This window comes from Leptinotarsa decemlineata, unplaced genomic scaffold (assembly GCF_025532065.1).
Source record: "Leptinotarsa decemlineata unplaced genomic scaffold, Ldec_3_MD MMD2_P_RNA_scaffold_12, whole genome shotgun sequence".
NCBI classification, from domain to species: domain Eukaryota; kingdom Metazoa; phylum Arthropoda; class Insecta; order Coleoptera; family Chrysomelidae; genus Leptinotarsa; species Leptinotarsa decemlineata.
Genome location: NW_027412526.1, coordinates 14,281,980 through 14,304,201, shown reverse-complemented (window position 1 = coordinate 14,304,201; position 22,222 = coordinate 14,281,980). Strand labels below are relative to the sequence as shown.

Here is a 22,222-nt window from a genome sequence, read left to right as displayed (position 1 = left end):
AATCAGAAGTTTTTGAATATTATAAAACAGTTTTCCCCAAGTTGTTACTACCAAAGGTTAAAGTTGGAGTTTTGAAATCATCTAAAAGAACAATTCGTTCAGGCCACTCTCAACTCCCTACACTGCAGGTTAATGGACTGACACCTATCAGAAAACAACTACTCCCCTGGCTAATACCACGAAGGGCGTTGAATTATATCCGACAGGTGTCAGTGCAGGATTTATCACAGAAGTTATTACTGCATATGCTGTTGGCAATAATTGAAAATCTATTGCGGCAGTTGTATCGCCAACAGCATATGCAGGAATAACTTCTGTGAAGAATCCTGCACTATCACCTATCGAATATAATTCAACGCCCTTCGTGGTATTAGCTAGGGGAGTAGTTTTTTTCTGATAGGTGTCAGTCCATTAACCTACTGTGTAGGGAGTTGAGACTGGCCTGAACGAATTGTTCTTTCAGATGATTTTATTCATAGCCAGTCTTTAAGTATGCCCACTGACTATATGTGAAAAGTTGTTGATTGGTCCAGAAATTAGCCGAGTTTTAAAGGGTTCAAAATGCGAGTTGAAATAGTCTCAAAGCAGTAGTGTCTGGATTTCAAGGAAATAATGAAATTGAAGGCTACGAACAGCTAATTGAGAATATGTTAAAAAATTTCAAAGCCACGGGCTGAAGGATGTCTCCGAAAGTATGCCCAGTTAGTTATATTCAGAAACAACATAGTTGGTTACTCAGAAGAGTAAGGAGAACGTTTTCAACAAGATATTATGAACTTTGAACGGAGACTATATTTTGGGTTCATTGAGAGAAAGTACTCAAGAACAAAAGAAAAAGTAATACCCTGCATTTTTAACTGGATAGATGAAAACTTATGGCTGTGCCTGGGTGTCAAACCTTATGACAAACCTTATGGTGAAAACCGCATATCGATATCTATCATCGTTTCTGAGTTACAGCATGTTCATCAACAATCTGCATTGTCCTGTCAGAAATTTTTTGTTTCAAGGAAAACATTCCCGGAGTATTTCAAACAAATACTTTAATGGTGTTAGAAACTTATTTCTCAAATGATTTATCAATAGCTATTGATGGAAAACTATTTTTTTAATGAGACACCCTGTATATTTCTGCATATTTCAATAGAGATTAAAATTACCTTTCCGAAACTGTAGCACACTCGATGTTTTGCTAAAGTCATCTTTGAAATACAGAGGTTTTTTCATGTAGACTTTGAAAGTAGGCTTTGGACGACGCCGATGCGTCGATAAAACAGAAAGAAGTTGCTAAGAAATGTTGAGAAAGCTTTTCACAGCAATAATTAGAACGCATAGTTTCGATAAAACTGATAAAAATTCATACTTAATATGTTAGAAATGTTTAATTTTTAGTCAGCTCAGTATCGAACTGTTTCATTTAATTTTGAGTGTGCTCTGTAGACGTGTTTTAGATGTTGATATTTGTTTTGAAGTAGTTGTCAATTTTGATGAATAAAAAGTTATTACGCAACTTAATTTTTCTATTTCAATTACGAACGTATTCAACTATATAGAAATAGTTGAATCATTGCAACAAAAAGTTCAACATGTTATGGGCCCAGGACTGTAATTGAAAGAGTTTATCGACGGCGAGAGTTGTGAATTTCAACGAAGCAATTTAGTTAGACGCAGAGGTGAATTGACATTTAGCATGGACGACTTAAAAGTGGAAAAACTAAATTCCGAGAATTATCGATATTGGTCGATGAGGGCGCAAGGAATCCTGGAAGTTGAAAATCTGTGGCAAGCTGTTGATTCTAGTTTTGACGAAAATGAAATAAGAGTTGAAGAAAACAGAAAGAAAGATCATAATGCAAAATCTGTTCTTTATCTATTGGTGAATAATGACAGTCTTGATGACATAATGCATTGTAAAACAGCTAAAGACATATGGAAAACTTTGAAGAAAATCCATACTAAATTTGATACTTGGCATGACTTACTGTTACTCAAAGGTTTCATCAATACCACCAAAAGCTCAGACGAGACGATCAATCAGTACCTGAATAGACGAAACGGGTTATATAAAGTTGAAAATTCTGAATTCGAATTTAGCGAAAGAGTTCATGCAGCATTCACGGTATTAGGTTTACCTGATCAATATGAGCACTTAGCAAGGAATCTAAGAGTCGATGAAGATGACCTGAATATGTGCAATTTGAAGTAAAAGCTGCAAGAAGAAGAAAGACGAATCGAAAGTAAGCTGAATGGACAAAAAGAAAAAGATAAAGTTAAAGCATTTGCGGCGCAAAAGACACAGATGAATTTAAAATGTGGAAATTTCAAACCTAGACGTGGAAAGCTATTCAACAGAGCAGGCTCGAACCGATATAGAGGAGATACTACTGATACCACAAAAACCAGTTATTCACACGAACATTGGAGGTGTTACAGATGTCTGGAGACAGGTCACATTGGAAAAAATTGTACTGTGGCTGCAGCAAAAGGAACGAAACCATACAAATCTTTCAATGAGTTGGAAAAGTCAGAAGCTTCAAATTCAAAATTTGCATTCAGTGTTAGACGAAGGGAAGAAAAAGAAAATGAACATCATTTTTCTTATTTGGTGAATAGTAAAACATATTGGGATACTTGTATACTGGACAGTGAATCATATGACGTCAAATTTTGAGAAATTCATAAATTTCACCAAACGAAACACAGTTGTAGAAATAGCTAGTGGAAAGACGATCCTATCAACTGGTTTTGGAGATATTGAACTGAAATTGGACGAAGAAAATGGAGGATCCGTTAAAGTACTTAAAAATGTTTTATATGTTCCAGAACTGATAACTAATTTATTGTCGACGAGAGTAGCAACTGAAAAAGGCCTGAAAATAATATTTGAAGGAAATCATTAGAAAATAATTGCACCATGTGGAGAACTAGTTGCAAAATCGATGAAAATCAACGGATTATTTTACATAAAAGAGAAAAATACTAATACGAAGCAACATCAGTCATTTACTAATATTTCTGCAAATGAAGCCATTTCTAAAGAAAATAAATTATGGCATAGATGTTTCGCTCATTTGAATATTCTTGCTGCGAAGAAAATGCTCAAAGAAGACGGAAATATACATAACTCTGATGAAGGTGACGAAATCGAAGAAAATTGTAACATTTGCTCAAGGAAAGCTGAGGCGAAATCCATTTCCAAAACGAAGTTTCAATAGAGAAGAAGCCCCTTTGAAACTTATACATTCAAATGTAGTAGGCCCGATCACACCAGTTTCATTAGATGATAGCAGATACATTGTCACATTCATAGATGATTATTTAAGATTTCGTGTGATTGGTTTTATGAAGAGCAAAGATGAAGTTTTCAATAAATTCAAAGAATATAAAGGGAGAGCGGAAAATTTACACGGGAAAAATATTTGCTGTTCACGAAGTGACAATGGTGGCGAATATTTGTCAAATGTATTCAAAGAATATTTGCAAAAACATGGTATTCAACATCAGTTTCGAGGGACTCCGCAACAAAATGGAGTGGCAGAGAGGATCAGTCAAACATTGTTCGACACAACTGTTCCATTTAATTTTGAGTGTGCTCTGTAGACGTGTTTTAGATGTTGATATTTGTTTTGAAGTAGTTGTCAATTTTGATGAATAAAAATTACGCAACTTAATTTTTCTCTTTCGATTACGAACGTATTCAACTTTATAAAAATAGTTGAAACATTGCAACAAAAAGTTCAACATAATATACTACTAATGAATTAAAGTTCAACAATAATATTAATAATGATAAAGAACAAACAATGAAATATATTTCTCCAGAGAAGGTGTTCGAAATGTATACCAGCTTCTATTACACACAGGCGACATCTTTTCTGAATGTTTTTTGAATTAATTAGTTCAATAAGAGTGAGAGAAGCAAACCTTTGCATCACTACCGCTTCCAATTCATATCTAGAATTAGTAAGCAATTTGAAAATATGATCTTTCATCCTTTCCCAGAGGTAAAAATCCAAAGACGTTAGGTCCGGTGATCTGGCCGGGCAACGGTTGGGTCCTTGGTTGACTATCCAATTATTACCAAACTTTGCAACCAAAAAATTAGTGACAATTTCAGTGTTGTGAGGCGAAGTCCCATCTCGTTGGAAATATATTTTCCTGAGCTCCATTAGGGACAATTTGTCACCAAGGGATTCAATATTTTGCTTTTATAAATGCCATTATAAATGAACGGACCGATGATTCTACCCCTGAAATCACCTGCCCACACACCTAATCTAAATCTTTCTTCACTTCTCTGCTCCACAACAGAATGAGGATTTTTTTTTGTCCAAGTATAAGAGTTGTAGCGGTTGAAAATGCCGGCACCACTCACATAAGCTTCGTCTGTCCAAATACAAATTGACGAAAAATCACGCACTTTGTTACAACTTTCCAGGAACCACTGGCAAAAAGTCATGCGGGGTTCAATAGCTCCTGGTTGATAAACATCTGGTCCTGTGTAACTTGAATTTGTTGTTTTTTTCAAAATCCTCCCAACGTTATTTCTTGCTTGTTGATATTTTCAAATTTCGCCTTGACGATTTGGAAGGATTTTCCACAGCTCCTGAACCGACGATCTCTTTCAACTCCTTATCCCTATTTGATTCATATAATTTTGGCCTTTTCTTTTCGAATTGATCACCATCTATTGGGTTGTGTTGCAATGTTGCAAACATATCTCCAAATAGTCTGGATACCTCTCTTGATACGAATTGTTTGCTGCTTCTGCATTTTCTCCGGTTTGTATGAAACAGACTATCATATCCAATTTTTCATAATTCTCATACTTCATTGGAAATGTGTTTGAAAATTGAACAAAAACCACTAATTGTAGAGCGTCTTCATTGCTCAAATCAAAATTTGACAGCTACCAGTGAAGATTTGCATTCTACTTGATCAAAGTCCACATGGAAAAACCTTAAAGCTCTGTATTTCAAATATTTCAGATGCTACATTTCAGGAAAGGTAATTCAAGCTCTATTGAAATATGCAGGATTATACAGGGTCTCATTAAAAAATAGTTTTCCGTCAATAACTATAGATAACTTATTTGAAAATATTAGTTTTTAACACCATTGAGTTTCACGTGAAAAAGTGCTATGAAAATGTTTTCATAGAAATTTTTTACAGAAAAAAAGTTACAGGAACTTTTCGAAAATGCACATTTTCGAAAAACATGCTGTAACTCAGAAACAATGATAGATATCGTAAGTTTGAAAACAGGAGTTTTCCTTTCAAAAGTGTCCCACTCTGTACATTCATATTTGGATACACAAGAAAACTTTCTCCAGGCATTTTTTTTCGTTCATTCATGACCTAATTTACCGAAATTCCATACTTCAATGTCAAAATCAAATTTTGTGTTGATATCGTGAATGTGAAATTTATTTATATGAAATGAAAATGTTTGTGGATATTTCATCATGGTTAGGTTAAAAAAACTACCGCAGAACACCTGCTAATTCATCATGAACCGGAATATATTTCTATGTGTCGATATTATTAATAGCTTGGTTAATGATGGATGAAGTCGATTCATCAATATTGTTCTACGTTTGTTTGAAGGTGGTTGACAATGTTTTGTGGTGTATTTCATCAGTTCGGACTTCCATTGTCTAATATCACTATTATCATATTGCTATTCTACTGGCGAAGTTTTATTTTTCAGCGATACAAAGTTTACAAAATACCTGGACAATTATCAAATCGATTTTGAGCGTCTCCTGAAAATAGTATAATTTATTAAATGTATTATAAGGGTCATAGACATAGATTCCATAAAAGTACTCTATTTCACGCTAGTGAGATCTAAACTCGAATACGGTTCTGTAATTAGGAATGGAGAATACCAAACAACTTTATCGGAACTGGAAAAATACAGAACGAATTTCTAAGGTAGTAAACCCGATTACAACAGCATGGCTAACAGTTTTAATGCTCATTTTACGAAAGCGGAAGAACAAAGAGAATATGATCTTAATCTTTCTATGGAACGGGGAATGTTTCCTGAGAAATTAAAAGTTGCAATCGTTACCCCAATCTTTAAAAAAGGAGATTCAAATAGCTATGAGAACTATAGAGGGGTACTATATCGTTTCTCCTCGAAAATGAATTACTTTCGACAAACCAGCATGGTTTCATGCCAAATAAAAGCACGGAAACAGCTTTATATTACTTCATAGAACACGTAGCAACATCCTTGGATAACAAACTGCAAATTTTTGGTTTGTTCATCGAATTTTTTAGAGCACTTGACTGTGTGGATCACTATGTACTAATCCAGAAAATGCATCGCTATGGGGTTCGTGGAGTTGCCCAAGATTGGATGAGGTCATATCTAGAGTACAGCTCACAAACAGTGAGAATTCAAGGTGTTCACAGTCAGTCCTTGGCCTGCAAGCAAGGAGTTTCACAGGGGTCTATACTCGGACCACTGCTTTTTCTTATTTATGCGAACGACTTGATACAATACCTAAATAGTCTTTCAAAGGTACATATAAGTTGCATATGCAGACGATACAAATGTTCTGGTCACTGATTGTAATACATTAGCAATTGCAGAATCAACAGAATCCATATATGAGAAAATGATGGAATGGGCTGAAAAAAATCATTCAGCACTAAATATCAGCAAAACAGCATTAGGGTGACATCCAAACCAGAAACAAAAATGCTAGGTCTAATTCTAGATCATAAGCTGAATTGGGGTGCTCATATAGATTCACTATGTGATAAACTACGAAAGAACTGTTATGCACTGAGATTTATGTCGAATCATTGTGGAAGAGAGGTGCTCCTAAGTCTGTACTATGCAACTATTGGCTGTCACTTGCGGTATGGAATTTCGAATTGGGTTATGAGCTCCTCGGCTGAGTATTTATATTACAAAAGCGCGCGGTCAGAATAATTGCTAGTTTAGGATGGCGACACTCATGTAGAAGCTCATTCAGAAAGCTGGAAATACTCACAGTTGCTGGTCTGTATATATATGAGATGTGTCTCTACGTTCATAAGAATAAAGAAAAATTCAGCGCAAACCAGCAAGACCACCCATACGCAACTAGAACTAGAGGGTTGTTGATAGCGAATCCTCACCGAACCTCCCTCTATCAAAAGAGTCACCTATATCTTGGACCCAAATTGTATAACAAGCTAGATGTTTCTATCAAGGACTCAATGAACATCTACATTTTCAAAAGACAATTGAAAAAATATCTTATCGAAAGAATCTGTTACACCGTTGACGAGTTTTATTAGTTACTCTCGATAAAAAAAACTGTTAATTACCTTCATGTGTACAGTTTAGTATCTGTCGTGTTTTGTTGTTTTATATTTATATACTTATATTTGTTTTTTGTTATACATGGACGTCTTCCTTGTTACGGTATGTAAATGTTTATTGTAATGCTTTCATACTGTTCAACAAGTGAAATAAATATTGAAATAATAAACAATTGAGAACTCAATTTGATATACCCTCTTTAGACTCTAGGCGAAAAATCTTTGCACTAATTAGTGTATATAAAATATAAATTCCGCAGACTTTTTTACCACTATTACCAATTAATGTACCTCTCAGATCTACGCGTACTATCCTTTAGTTCAAGACTCCCTTCGTGACCGTTACTTCAGAGGTATCCAGGTAGGATACCTCTGAATCATGCTCCGACTGGCAAACCACATAAATTGCTTGCTAGATATTGATTGGAATATGTCTACCACAAAATTTAGATCTTTAGTCCGTAGACAGGTTGAGAATCAGTTTAGCAATTAGTTTTTCTGTTATTTCTTATTTTATTTTTCTTGTTGTGAGTTGTAATAAGTACTGCTCGTTAGATAATAATTCATCCCCATATTATATTATATTGTTTTATATAACATATCATTTCAAGTACTTGTAAATTCATGTATATTTTTATTTTAAGTCATCTTTATAATGAGGCCACCAGGCCTGTTAGGGTGAAATAAATAAATGAATAAATCAATTATGTATCACTTTTCTGTTTGTCTGTTCTGTTTTCTAAATGGCTATGATTGCGAAGGAAAACTGTAAACATCGTCTAATATCAGAATTTACAGATGACAAATGGTTTCGAAAAAATATTTCATGGCGTTTGGAAATATCTAGTATACTACCATCCTTCTGTTACTGAAATTTTCATCCTATCAGGCCTCTCGAAAACAAATTTCCGCCTCGATTTTCATGAGAGTCGTTCATTACCGCGCAAAAAGTAATTTTTCCATCTACCCCTTACATCAGCTTCGCTCGAAACAAAAACACTTACATCGAAATCCTCGCACCATACATAAAATATCTTGATGTTGATCAAAGTTTTTCCTTCGGGGAGGGTGAGAGTGACGCCTTCCTTTCGGTACCTCCTGATTACTTCTCCACTTCCGTTCTCGTCCCTCAACCGGAAGCCGTTTTTGTCTGCCGCTTTGTGGGTGCTGGCGTAGAAATAGGCCGCTGAGGAAATGAAAAAATAAATTAGGGCATAGTTTTCGGATGAGAGTGTTTCTGCGTGGAATATAAGTTATACAGGGTTTTTCATGATGAGCGTTAATTAGCCGTTTCTGACAAACTATTTAACGGATCAACCTGAAAATTTCACAGTATGTATAAATCAATATGATACACGCCTAAAATATTTCAGACGAAGCGGCGTTGTCCCTTCTACTATAAAGTAGCGGCTTCTTTGATTTTTTAAATGGAACACCCCTAAATAATATCATATTATGAATAATTATCACTTTGTCAACAAATTCATATACTATTTCCCTGTACCTATCTATTACCGTTTAGAAGATATAAATTAATTTCGATATTTTTTTACCAAACATGAACTTTTATAAATGCTGATAATCTTGAACTCTCTTGCACTAAAACGATCAAATTTAGAATGGAGTGGAGTGATACTATGAGGATCTTCACTCCGAGTCATATTTTCATTTGCCTCATACAGGGTCTTCAAAAAATGCAGATACTTTGATCTCATGAAAAAATGAGTGGAACTCAATTTTTTCAAATATAACACCCTGTATATTTCAACATTTTTGAGCTCTACATCTAATTTCAGATTGACTTTGTTCAGATAATACTAATTCTATTTTGAACCGTTTTCGAGATAAGCTGTTTCAAACGGAAACTGACGTGGTTTTCTTGCTCGTTTTTTTGAATTCATCACTTATTTTGGATATTCAACATTTTTTTTATACTTGGTAATATTTTTTTTGATCCAGATTTTTAACTGTCTCAGATCAGTCAATTCGAAATTGGTATGTACCTACCTTAGAAAATGTTATAATTTGTATACATTGAGGTATTGGTCTCTAACGTACAACAGGACACATTAAGAAGAAGAATGGAATTTTCATTATTTTGTGATTGAGGCCAGTAATAAGGCGCTATGTTTAAATTGTAACGAAACCATAGCTGTTCTCGAAGACTATAACATCAAAAGACACTATGAATCGAAACATCTTCAAAGTTACTCCAATGCAACGGAAGTTTGCGAAAGGAAAAATTTGAAGCTTTGAAACGCGGACTCAAATCGCAGCAATCTTTGTTTACCAAAGCGAATACTGAACAAGAGTCTGCAACTCGCGCCAGCTTTCGTGTGGCTCTTGAAATAGGAAAACGTGGCAAACCATTCACCGATGGAGAAATGATAAAAGAATGCTTGATTGCAGTAGCCGAAGAAATATGCCCCGAAAAGGTAAATTTATTTAAAAGTGTCAGTTTGTCAGCAAACACCGTGGCGCGGAGGGTGCAAGACATCGCAGAAAATATATCATCTCAACTGTCTGACAAAAATGGACATCATGAGTGGTTTTCTCTAGCATTGGATGAGTCAATGGATGTGTCAGATACTGCTCAGGTGTTGATTTTTATTCGCGGAGTAGATAAAAGCTATGAAGTGTATGAAGAACTTCTTGATATTGATAGTATTCACGGCACGACAACTGGGGCAGATATTTTCAAGGGAGTTGAAAATGCCATTAATGAAAAGAACCTTCGATGGAGAAATTTGAAATCTATAACAACTGATGGAGGCAATAATATGTATGGTAAAAATAAAGGAGTGGTTGCACTTGTGTCAAAGGCTGTAGAAAATGATGGTGGTTCAAAACCATTAGTCTTACATTGTATCATTCATCAACAGTCCTTGTGGGGAAAATGTTTGGATATGTCTGAAGTTCTAAAACCAGTCATATCAGTTGATAACTTCATCAGATCCACTGGGCTGAATCACCGACAATTCCGTGAGTTTATTCAACAGATTGGAAAATATGATTCACCATATCTTACTGCCGTACGCTGGCTTAGTTGCGGAAAAGTCCTTAGGCGTTTTTTTGAACTTCGAGCAGAGATCGAAATTTTTTTCAAATGAGAAGCAGCGCCCTTTTGTCGATTTAGAAAATAGTGAGTGGATGTGGAAGTTAGCCTTTTATGTCGATGTGACAAATCATATGAACGAACTGAATTTGAGATTGCAAGGAGGAAATCAGCTTCTCCCTGATTTATACACCAATATTAAATCCTTCAGGCAGAAAATAATACTATTCCAATCGCAATTACGTAAAAAATGTTTCACACATTTTGAAACATGTGAAATATTCAGCCACACTACAGAGACTGAATTTCCCGTCAATTTCGCAATCGAAACTTTGAGTGCTTTGTAGATAAATTTTGATACTCGTTTTTCAGATTTTGATGTCATTGCGAATGAAATTAAGCTTTTTCAAAATCTTTTTGAGTCTGACATTGAAACCCTGGCTCCGGGAGTCAAAATGGAAATTATTGATTTACGGTGCAGTTATATTCTTAAGAACAAATATCAAAATTCATCTTTGTTGGAATTTCATAAGAGTCTTCCACTGGAACAATTTGATAATTTGCATAAATTTGCTCGTGGGTTGTTTCCTGTTTTTGGTACTACTTACTTGTGTGAGAAAACGTTTTCCAAGATGAAGTACACAAAGAATGTTTACAGATCTCAATTAACTGATGAGCATTTCAAATCTCTTTTGATAATTGGTGCAAGTAAAATTGATCCACAACTACAAAGTATTGTCGGTGGAAAATCACAATCACATAAATCTTATTAGTGTTTTTGTTTTACTGTGATTTACAATTATTTGTTAGTTATTAATATGCTTGAACTTAGATACTTAAGTTAAGTTTTCTTTGTCATCATTTCTGTCGTTAAGTTTTACCTTGCAAGTAAATAAAACGGAGTGATTGTCATTCTGTGTTTTCTTCTTCAACTTATCACAGCAATAGTAACAACAATTAGGTAATCATTGGCTGTCGCGGGCCAGATTGATGACAGTAAATCATTGGCTGTCGCGGGCCGGATTGATGACACTGGCGGGCCGAATTTGGCCCGCGGGCTGTAGTTTGGAGACCCCTGGTTTAAAACATACTGAAAGGGTAAAAAAGTTCGAGAAATGGGTGCTTCACGATTTGAACAATCGATAGAGAATGTCACATTTTGAGGTCTGTACTTCTTTGCTTTCGCGCAACCAAAACGTTTTTTTTATCGGATCGGTCATGGGTGATAAAAAGGGTATCCTCTATACGACAACAGGAGATATTCAGGGCAGTTGTTGGACACCAATGCCACCCAAGTACTTCCTAAAAGTGAGAACTCCCTTCAAAAAAGACCCTGGTTACTGTATGGTGGTAAACGGCAGCTGTTATTCACTATAACTTTTTTGCAATCGGTCAAACCATCACAGCAGAGTCCTATTTTGAGGAAATTGACGAAATTTACCGGAAACAAGCGTCATTAGCAGCCGGCACTCGTCAACAGAAGAGATCCGATCCTGCTCCAAACAATGCTCGTTCGCACGTTTCACAAGTAACCGTCTGAAAATTGAACAAATTGAGCGTCGAAGTTTTGCCTCATTCAATCAATCAATCAATCATGCTTTTTTGTTCGAGAAATCCTTGTTCACAAGACTATTGCCGCTTTATGAAGTCAATAGTGTTGAAGTTTTTTAAAAAATATTGAAAAATAATAAAATTTTGATACATATAGTCAGTGGGCATACTTGAAGACTGGCTACAAATTATCCAAAGGAACAAGTTGTTCAGGCCAGTCTCAACTCCCTACACTATAGCTTAATGGATCGATACCTATAAGAAAACAACTAGTCTCCTGGATGATACTGCGAAGGGCTTTGGATTATATCCGACAGGTATCAGTACAGGATTCTTCTGAAGTTATTCCTGCATATACTGTTGACGATACAACTGTAGCAAAATATTTTCAATTATTGGAACACACTTGCAGACCGGTTTTTCGGTAGTTTGAGGAATGATACTCTGAAGGAATTCGATTTTCAATTATCGGAAATCATCGACTTTATGTTGATGATAGACACTACTTTTCACTGACCAAACAGCCCGAAACCGGTCTGCAGGTGTGATCCAATAATTGAAAATGTTTTGCGGCAGTTGTATCGCCAATAGCCGTAGTATTAGCCACGGGAATAGTTGTTTTCTTATAGGTGTCGGTCTAATAACCTACAGTGTAGGGAGTTTAGACTGGCCTGAACAAATTGTTCCTTTAGATGATTTGAAAATTATGATATAATGGGTGAAAAATGTACATATTCGAATACACATAAATAAAACAATATATAAATCATTACAGAGAGTGCCACCAAGATTTAGCCAAAGCCTCGGTAGATAATAACATTATCCTGAGGTGGGTTATAGGGCACGACAGGAGTAAAGGTAATCGCATTGCCGACTCTTTAGCCAAGGAAGCGGCTGGACTAAGAATTTTAGGACCAAGTGGCACCCACGGCCTGATGACTTCGACAATTGCGGAACTAGTCAAATGTTACACCCATGCTCAATCTTTAAAGAGATGGGATGAAATCAAAGGATGTATCCTTGCCAGGATCACCTTGGGCGACCCTGGGAAGCTGGCGCCGAAGAAATATCTGGCGATGACCAGGAAAAATCTATGCCTTACAGTAGGATTTCTGACTGGCCACTGTCAGCTAAGGAAACACCTACATAATATGGGGCTAGTGGACACACCTCTATGCAGGATGTGTGAACAGGAAGATGAGACTGTCAGGCATGTCCTGTGCGAGTGCCCGGAGTTATCGTCAATAAGAGAGTGTGTGTTCGGCGAGTCTTGGCCTACACCTGCTGATATAAAGGAGATGTCTTCCAGCGACCTGTCCACCTTCCTGGAAAGGACAGGATGGACGACGACCTAGGAGGACAACTCCTCGGGGGAATGTACAATGGGTCACATGTGGCCTAAGTGCGTGGGCTTACACTCACCCTCCTTACTCTACAGATACAGAAGTCATTACAGATAATAAATGAATACATCATACAGAAAACACTTGTAGACACTTCCTTTCTCACGGTATAGGGTTGAAAAACAGCTCAGGCTGAACCCCCGCCAATTCACCATTTATTGAAATAGTATCTTACTGTCAATGCTATGTATTCTATTGTATATTATGATGAATAAAGTCGATTTATTATTATTATTACTATTACAGATAAGTAAGCATCGGAAATACTAAGAGTTAAAGTAGATCATTGTAATATTCTTCTGAGTCACAGTAGGCTTTTTGCTGAAGTACTCGTTTAACTGAATTTCTGAATTTTTTATATTTGTTATAGCCTTATAACACCCTGGAAGGTGGTTGTATATTTTCTTGCACTCATACATCAAAGAAAATTTTGTAATCGCTGATTTTGGGATTGGTAAGGGTAAATTCCGACTTCCTCTCGTGTGTTAACGTCAGTCATTATTTGCTGCTCAGTTAGAGTATTTTTTTGTATTAGGCACACGATTTATAAAAAGATCAAACAAGAGACAGTAACAATTTTCTGACTGATTAAAAGCGGTTTGCAATGGTATTGTGATTTTGCCTTACATATGTATCTGACAGCCCTTTTTTTGTAGAACGTATTGTATGAGAATTATATACTGTAATATCTCTTTTTGCAATAAAATAATTTTCGATTTACCAAAACGAGCAAAAAATCGTTATATTCCGTCTTTACCAAAACAATGGATTATTTTAGTGGAAAAAATAGATTTACTCGAAGAAGTCTGTTGCACATAAAACGACTGAATAAATATCAAATTGCTGGTTCAAACAGATAATAAAACATCATAAATTAGAAATAAAAAAATATTATCGAAAATAAAAAAAAAAGTTATAGGTCATCAATATTTGCTATTTTTACGGAAGATTTGCAGTTCATTTCTGCATGGTACAGACAGATGTCAAACGACGACTGATTTGAGATGTGAATATGAGAGTGGAGGCTATATGCGGAAGCTACTGAATATATCCGACGCTGGAGCACCAATTTCGAAAAGTTATATGGAATTTTCTACGTCTGGGGTATGTCACACCCCACGTGTCGGACGCAGGGTTATTCAAGGAAAAATATACAGTTCTGGCTGAGGATTGATTGAGTTCATTAGAAACAACTCGAACTGCATAGCAGCTAGATGCTATATTTTTGAATATATTCGTTATATATACAGGGTAATTTAATTGGTGATCTCAATATCTCAAGATTGATTTACAACATACACAATTTTAAGACAACGATAAAAATAAAATAAATACAACAATAAAAATTAATTGGCGCTCCGGGGCGACTTCATTGATTCCAGTGGCGCATTTGCTTTTTCAGCTGCAGGAAAACCCGGAAAAACCTGCAGCACCACATCATCTGAAGATCTTGATCCAACAATGTCCTCTCTCTCATATATATACTCGTTATATACTTATCAAATTTTAATTTAACATCTATAAATACCCCTAAAAACTCTGTGTGAGTTCTGTTAACTATAGCGTGATTCACTGAATCGCACCACTGTTTAACCTTATAGAGTTATGATGTCTTTGAGATTATTTTCATTTGTCTTACGCCAAAGGATGGTGGTGTCATCTGCAAAAAGTGTGAACTTTACTTCAATGTCAATGATTACCAGATCCTTCAGATGAAGTAGAAAAAAAAATAGCCGATATAAAACCGAAACTTGTGGTACACCTGCTGTATTATTCTCAATATGCGATTTATTTCCTTGAAGTTTAACTAGTCGCTTCCTAATTGTTAGATAACTGTAAAGCCAGTTATATGAGAATCCTCTAAAGCCATGGTACTGAAGTTTAAACAATAGTGTTTCATAATTCACGCAGTCGAATGCTCATTGGGGCGGAATATTGCCCCAATATATTCGTTATTATTTAAACCAATCCAGACGAGATAAGATTGCATCGCCTGTGTTTTTATGGCTTTGGAATTCATATTGAGATTCGCATAGTAAGTTATGATTGATTACTTAAGAAGTTCAGCATTCTCTTTTCTACAAATTTTTCAATTATTTTTGAGACTGTCGGAAGCAATGATATAGGCCGGAAGTTTGATGGATCATTCATTTCACCACCAAGGCAGATTTGGAATATAGAGATGATTTTCACTCACTCTCCAGTAACATTCCCTTCATCGATAATCAATCGTTGACGAGATATTTCAGTCTTTCTTGAAAAAATAAAACAAATGCACCTGTCCAACATGGGCTAGGAAATCTTCATTTCGAATAGTTTAACAATGTTTCTTGGATCAATTAATTAATAAACACATTTTTCAATTTGAAGGAAATATTTGTCCTGAATGTTTTATGAAGAGAGGTTTTGGCTTTCTACCTCTCCATTTTCAGGCAAAAAAAATATAGGAATCTTTCAAAGAAAGAAAGGAAGAATCAATCAATTTAAAAAAAGATTACTCTATATAAGGATGTGTAGTTCATGCAGAAAAGTAACTTTCAGACACAAAGTTGAAGAAAAAGTCATCTCAGGTAGTTACCTGATACCTCTTTCAATTTATTTTCTGTTGACTTCCAGACATTTATCAAATCTGTTCATCAAATTGTATTTAGTGTATTTAGGAAGAAATTCAAAGAAGTCCCATACATGTTGTTCAACAATGTATTCAGCCAATCTAGCGTAGAGATACGCAACATATGGAAACCCATAATCAGGCAAAAAATGAAAAACTCCCTACAAGCGACCATCTTTCGGAGGAATTAGTCCAGCCATCACCCGAAGACGATTGTAGATAATAACAATGGAAACGTCGTGAAGTAACTTGGCTTGGAATCTCGTAATTATTTTTAATGTTTTATTTTCCACTTGTATCTCATTTCACCGTAATTTCATTTAAGGATTTTTTTCACAATATAATTGTTACTTTCAGCTATTCTTTTTAATTTGTATTGGTTCTTTTAGTAATTTCAAATAATTTTTTATATCATTAGACAGTGGAAGTCCGAACTAATGAAATTATTCAGAAAAAATTGTTAATCACCTTCAAACAATCTATGAGTAACTGTAAAAAATGAGGTGAAATTTCAAATTTCGCGGGCTACGTACATTCGATCAATGATTATGTTAGTACACTAGTTTCAAATATATGTTCACACAACGAATAAAGTGCTCAAAAAACATTTGAAGTGTTGACAGTGGCATACGGTGATTGTACTCTGAGTCATCAAAATGTTTACAAGTGGTAAAAGCTTTTCACAGAAGGTCGAGAAGATGTGAATGACGATGCTCGCCCAAAACGCCCCAACACATCAACAACCGATGAAAATATTGTGAAAGTGGAAAAAGTCATGTCATGCAATTTTTTCGGAAATTTTGGGCATGACACGTATGGCAGCAAAGTTCGTTCCAAAACTGCTGAATTTTGACTAAAAACCCGACTCATGAGTATCGCTCCGAGATTGTTAAATGACGTCAACGGCGATTCAGATTTGATTAAAAGGATTATCACTGGTTATGACATCGAAACCAAAGTTGGGTATATGGTTATGACCAATCTTCCCAATAGAAGAGCCCAGGAGAGCCAAGACCAAATGTTTTGCTCATTGTTTCCTTCGATTGCCGTGGCGTATTAGGAGATTCTGCCACATGCTCATATGGTCAACGAGGAGTATTATTTTGAAGGTATGCTCCGCTTGCGAAAAGCAATACGAAGAAAACGTCCGGTATTGTGGAAAAACAATTCATGTCTTTTGCATCATGATAATGTACCTGCTCACTCGTCATTGCTTCGTCGTAAATTTTTGCTCAAAAACAACACCGTAATCATGACCCAGCAACCGTTTTCACCATATTTTCACGATTGAGAATGTAGAAATCAAATCGCTGAGAGACCTCAAGGAAATAACAAAAAGTACATATCGAAACTGCTTTGAAGGTTGGAAATAACGCTGGCACAAGTGTATTATATCTGAGGGGGACTACTTTGAAGGACATAATTGAAATTGTTAAATTAATAAATATTTTTAGAGAAAAATGAAAATTCACCATATTTTTCAAACAGACAGCGTATGCCGCAATCTTTGCCTGAAAATTGTGGATAACTCAATAACTGTTTTAAATCTCAATTGAAATATTTCCAATATAAGTAAGGTTCCCCTTACCAAGATGACATCTATAGGATTGACAGAGAACTCAATTTTTGAATATCAAAGACAAACGAATCTCCTCAAGGTAACTAGTTGCAAAGCCAAACTTCGATATCGACCACCGACGAAATTCGTCTTCTATATTTCACTAAAGTTTTCACTGCAAGGCAGCTTGTGGAAAACCTGGTGTTGAATAGTAGATTCGTTGCATTTGGGTTCTAATTTTCCACATTCTCAATATAGTTGGATGCGCTTGCTATGTGAACATTATTCTGTTTGTATTCATTTCAAAAAATATTTATTCGTGTACTTAATCATTATTATTTAAGTTGAATAAAACAACGATAAAAATAAAAACAACAATAAAAATTAATTGGCGCACCGGGGTGGCTTTATTGATTCCAGTGGCGCATTTGCTTTTTTAGCTGCAGGAAAACCCGGAAAATTCTGCAGCACCACATCATCTGAAGATCTTGATCTGTTAATGTCCTCTCTCTCATAAAACAAAATATAGGGTGTCTCCAGAGGCTCCAATAGATTCAATACATCGCCAGAACACTTCGTGACAAGACTATCGTCAAACTTAAACCAGTCCGTTTCGTCTTTGACCAAGGCGTAATAATGACCAAATTCAATGCCAGAACCACAGTAAATAATGACTGCATGAATATTATAATAGTGGTCTGCTAGATTGAAATGTTTATTCATTTCGAAACTTCGAAAGAGTTTCTTGCTTCCGTCAGAGGTTGAGTCTTGTTTGAAGATCATCAGTGTTATTATTAGGTTGACTGGTGCCTCAGCTATACTTGTTTCCTTATAACAGTCAGTTAGTTTGGCACATGTTTGGCAATACAGTCGATCATCACCTGTTGAAAATTCCATTTTCTGATGATTTAACAATAACCTTTGCGCGGACTGGTTATTAGTCATATTAAGAAACGCTAGATGAAGTTTCAGAAATTCACATGAGTTTTCGCTACCTCTCGAACATTTACTACAAAGTGAACAAGTGAGGATTTTTTCAGCAAAATATTTATAAACACCAGACGAGATGGACTGTACGGAATCATTCAATCCAGAGCGGTCAGGAGAATTGATTTTGCTATTGTTTTGCTCACGAAGAGTATTCAACAAGAACCCCAAGAATTCGGAACAATCCTCTTGTTGTCCTAACGAGTATCTAGTGAACTTCAAAGACTCCAGGAAATCGGTTGGAGGGAAAGATGATACATTCTTACGAAACTGCAGCTACATGAACAGATGTTTGAGTTTGATGAATAAGTAGGAAACATTCCCGTTCTCGTTCATCATTAAAACCTCGTTCTTGAAATTATTCGTCATGAACAACACTTGTAAAATGCTATTCATGTAGCAAGTGTTTCCTAAATTATCCAATCCAGTTTTTTTCTCTAGATTTTCAGGACAACTCTCTACTGATTCGTAAGAAAGAACATGTTTCGCAAAATCTCCATAAGAACTAATTCTCAAGCTGCGATCGATCCTTTTAAGTGAAGAAGAGTTTCGTAGAGGGGTCGATTCGGCTCTTGCTTCATGAAGCTCTTCCACTGAAAGGGAAATAGAACTATGAGGACTGCAACTCATATTTGGGGGGCAAGAATGACCTAAGTCCATTGACGGCACTGAAGGTGGATAAATCACTTGTGAATTAACCGGATAGGAAACTGATGAATATCCACATATCTCGGCTTGTTTCGAAGAGATTTCAGTTCCGTACTAAAATTAGGGTAATGCATGATCTCATCAAAATTATGTGAAGGAGGAATAGTTTCAAAGACCGAAGCAGCATTGCCACGTTGAATAGCAAAACTAATTCTGTCTATCAAAAAAGAGATATAACGGTGATCTTTCGTTGCTTGGCCTATTCTGCTGCTGAGTTCATGGACGAATAACAGAGACTTCGGACCATGAATACCAAAAGTTTCAACCGCTACTGGATGGAACAGATAGTTGTTACCAAGATTTTGATATTTTTTTTTATCAATTTCTCGCCAGACAATGATGCAGTTCCAGCAGACTTCGAACTTCCGGCTAGATGGGAAGTTGCGACCGTGTCAACGCAAGTGAAGTCCCATACATCAGGTTTACAATATTTCTATGGTATGAAAGACATACCGTCTGGTCGTTTACCATCATCTCGACTGGTACCTAAGGGTTCCAGAGTTGCAGGAATATCAGCTGACAACATAGCTCTTTTCAATATGTCGTTCACTTGGTGATGTCGAGATGTACAAGTCAAACCTTTCTCATGAACTATACTACCGCAAAGACAAGTATGAGGCACACAAATAGATGAACCCATCCTAAGTCCTACTGCTATTCTGAAAGATTCATCGTCTAATAGTGTTCAATGGAGCCATGAATCATTATTGAAATGATTTCATATTATTACGTAGAAATTAATTTCTCAAATTTTTTCTGCTTTGTCATCTCCTTGTGAAACGCTCTTGTTCAAAATCTGATATCACTTCTGAAAGGCCAAATACGGGAGGCATTAGGCTTTAACAAGATTTTTGTGCGAGTTACCTTTGATGAATTTTCTCTTTGAGTCGTTTGAATTCCAACCATGAAGGGGTTAGAAGGCAAAGCACTGCGTACTTTATCTCTGCCGGATAGTTAAAATGCCTTGTAAAGTGATGGACAAGTTGTGGGAACAATTTGTTCATCTCTTCGGGAGTTTCAGGAATTCATTACGGTACGCATTTGTTGGTTTGCATTTGAAAACTAAATGAAGATGTTTCAGGTTATTGACATTTTCAGGTGGAATATTTCAGTTCAGTATTATATGCTATTTATATCTTCTCATCAGTGGCGCACTGAAGGAGAATAAAAAAATATAAATGAAAGGAATATCTCTTGATCGAAAAGAGAAATCAATCTCGGGAAAACTATAAAAGGCTTGACTTTTAATTTTCTGGTCAAACTTTAAATTTTTCTCATAAATGCTGAAAGTTTGCCTAGCAGCGATTTTTTTGTCACATGCTCTATATTTTTTCAAATGTAGAATGCACGTAGAAACATATTGAAATATAACAGAGCTATGAATTTTAAAAAATAGGCTTTTCTTATCGAAAAATTTTACAGACGTTCATTTGCGAAGGGTCTGAAATGGAATACATGTTTCCTCAATATAATATCCATCTAATTATGTATTTGAATTACCATTACCCATGAACAACTCAGGTATTGTAAACCCCGTTTATTTGTGAATACTACATTTTGTTGTAATGGAACTTCGATGTAATTCCATATCCTCATTATAATTATTATTATCATTTGTTTGAAAAATGAAAATTGCACCACATGAATACGGATAAAGTCAACGAAAGATTTCTATGCAACTCTTCACAGTTAGAGTTGTCCTTTACCTTTGGAAAAAAAATTAATATATCTGAAAGCGGTTATTGAGACTTAACTAACTTATTCGTATCGTATTGGAGTAAACAATATTGTGCAAACTTAAAGTTGTCGGCACTCTCGAAGGCCAAAAAAAAACAATACATAAAAATTAACCGGGTGCGAAGTAGTCTACGTGGACTGTAGAATTGGCGGTTCGTAGTAGATAATTTTTACTAACCGAGTTTTATTTGGCTAAAGAGCCATAAAATTAAATTTGAAGTCATGTTACGGTGACGAATAGAAATCGTAAATGCAGGTATGGTTATTGCCGTCATGTTCAGTTCAGGAACTGATCGCGATTTGAGTGTGGAAATTCGATATTGGCGCAGTTATAATTACTTGAAATTTTTGTTATATGTTCAAAATGTGGCGTCCTTGGACAAGTACTAATAGTATTGACGAGTGTGATAACAATGCAGATTTTTTTCAGTGTAGTGATTTCAATAGCGATGGTGCACAATGCGAAACAGAGATACCAGTGAATAAGATTTGGATGCAAGTGAATATTGAAACGAAGAGACTTTGTTTCAATGTATATAAGAATCTACATATCAAGTTTGGTTTCGAGGGAAACAAAATATCACAATCATCATCAGATTTGACCAAAATTCCTTTCTCAACTGTAAGTACAGTTGAAATCATAAGGAAGAAACTGAATACATCCGGACATAACCTGAGCTGCTGTAACAAAACTCTTCAGAATTTGATAAAATATTAGAAGTTAGATTTGAAATAATAAACAAATGTCAAGCATTTATGGAAAGCAGATAAATAGTGGAATTGCGTAACAAATACTTAAACAACTAAATATATATAAGAACAACGGCAAATTTTCTATTTGGACGAAACTTGGTATGCCACTCACGACACAGTTACGAAAGGGTGGACTGATGGTTCGAGAATATGTATGACTAACATGCCTGCAAACAAAATTTGATAAGAAGGTAATAGAGCCAATTAAAGATGAAGTATCTAATATCACCGAAGAACACTGGCACAAAATGATTAAAAAAGTAATTTCAGTTGAAAAAGTTTATATGGAGATTAGACACTTTCATAATAATGGTGGAAATAAATTCATTATTGATTTAAATGACGACAGTGATAGTGAAACAGAGAATATGGAAGAGGAATTATCAGAAGCTTTCGAAGGAAGTAAGTGAAGTGTTTTTGAAGCGATCGATTGTATATATATATATATATATATATATATATATATATATATATATATACAGTGTGTCTCACTTCTCATGGAAACATCCCCGTATCTTCCGTAATATTCGAGGTAG

At 35.6% G+C, this 22,222-nt stretch overlaps 1 protein-coding gene across 3 annotated transcripts in view; it reads right to left on the bottom strand.

The window, feature by feature from the left end:
• Window positions 1–22,222, bottom strand: part of Skeletor (DM13 and DOMON_DOH domain-containing protein skeletor) — a 175,761-nt gene that overhangs the window by 89,100 nt on the left and 64,439 nt on the right. For all 3 annotated transcript variants that reach the window (XM_074174550.1, XM_074174543.1, XM_074174537.1), the window contains exon 3: window positions 8,328–8,509. In XM_074174550.1, coding sequence (XP_074030651.1) covers window positions 8,328–8,509 — 182 coding nt within the window. The remainder of the gene's footprint in view (window positions 1–8,327; window positions 8,510–22,222) is intronic.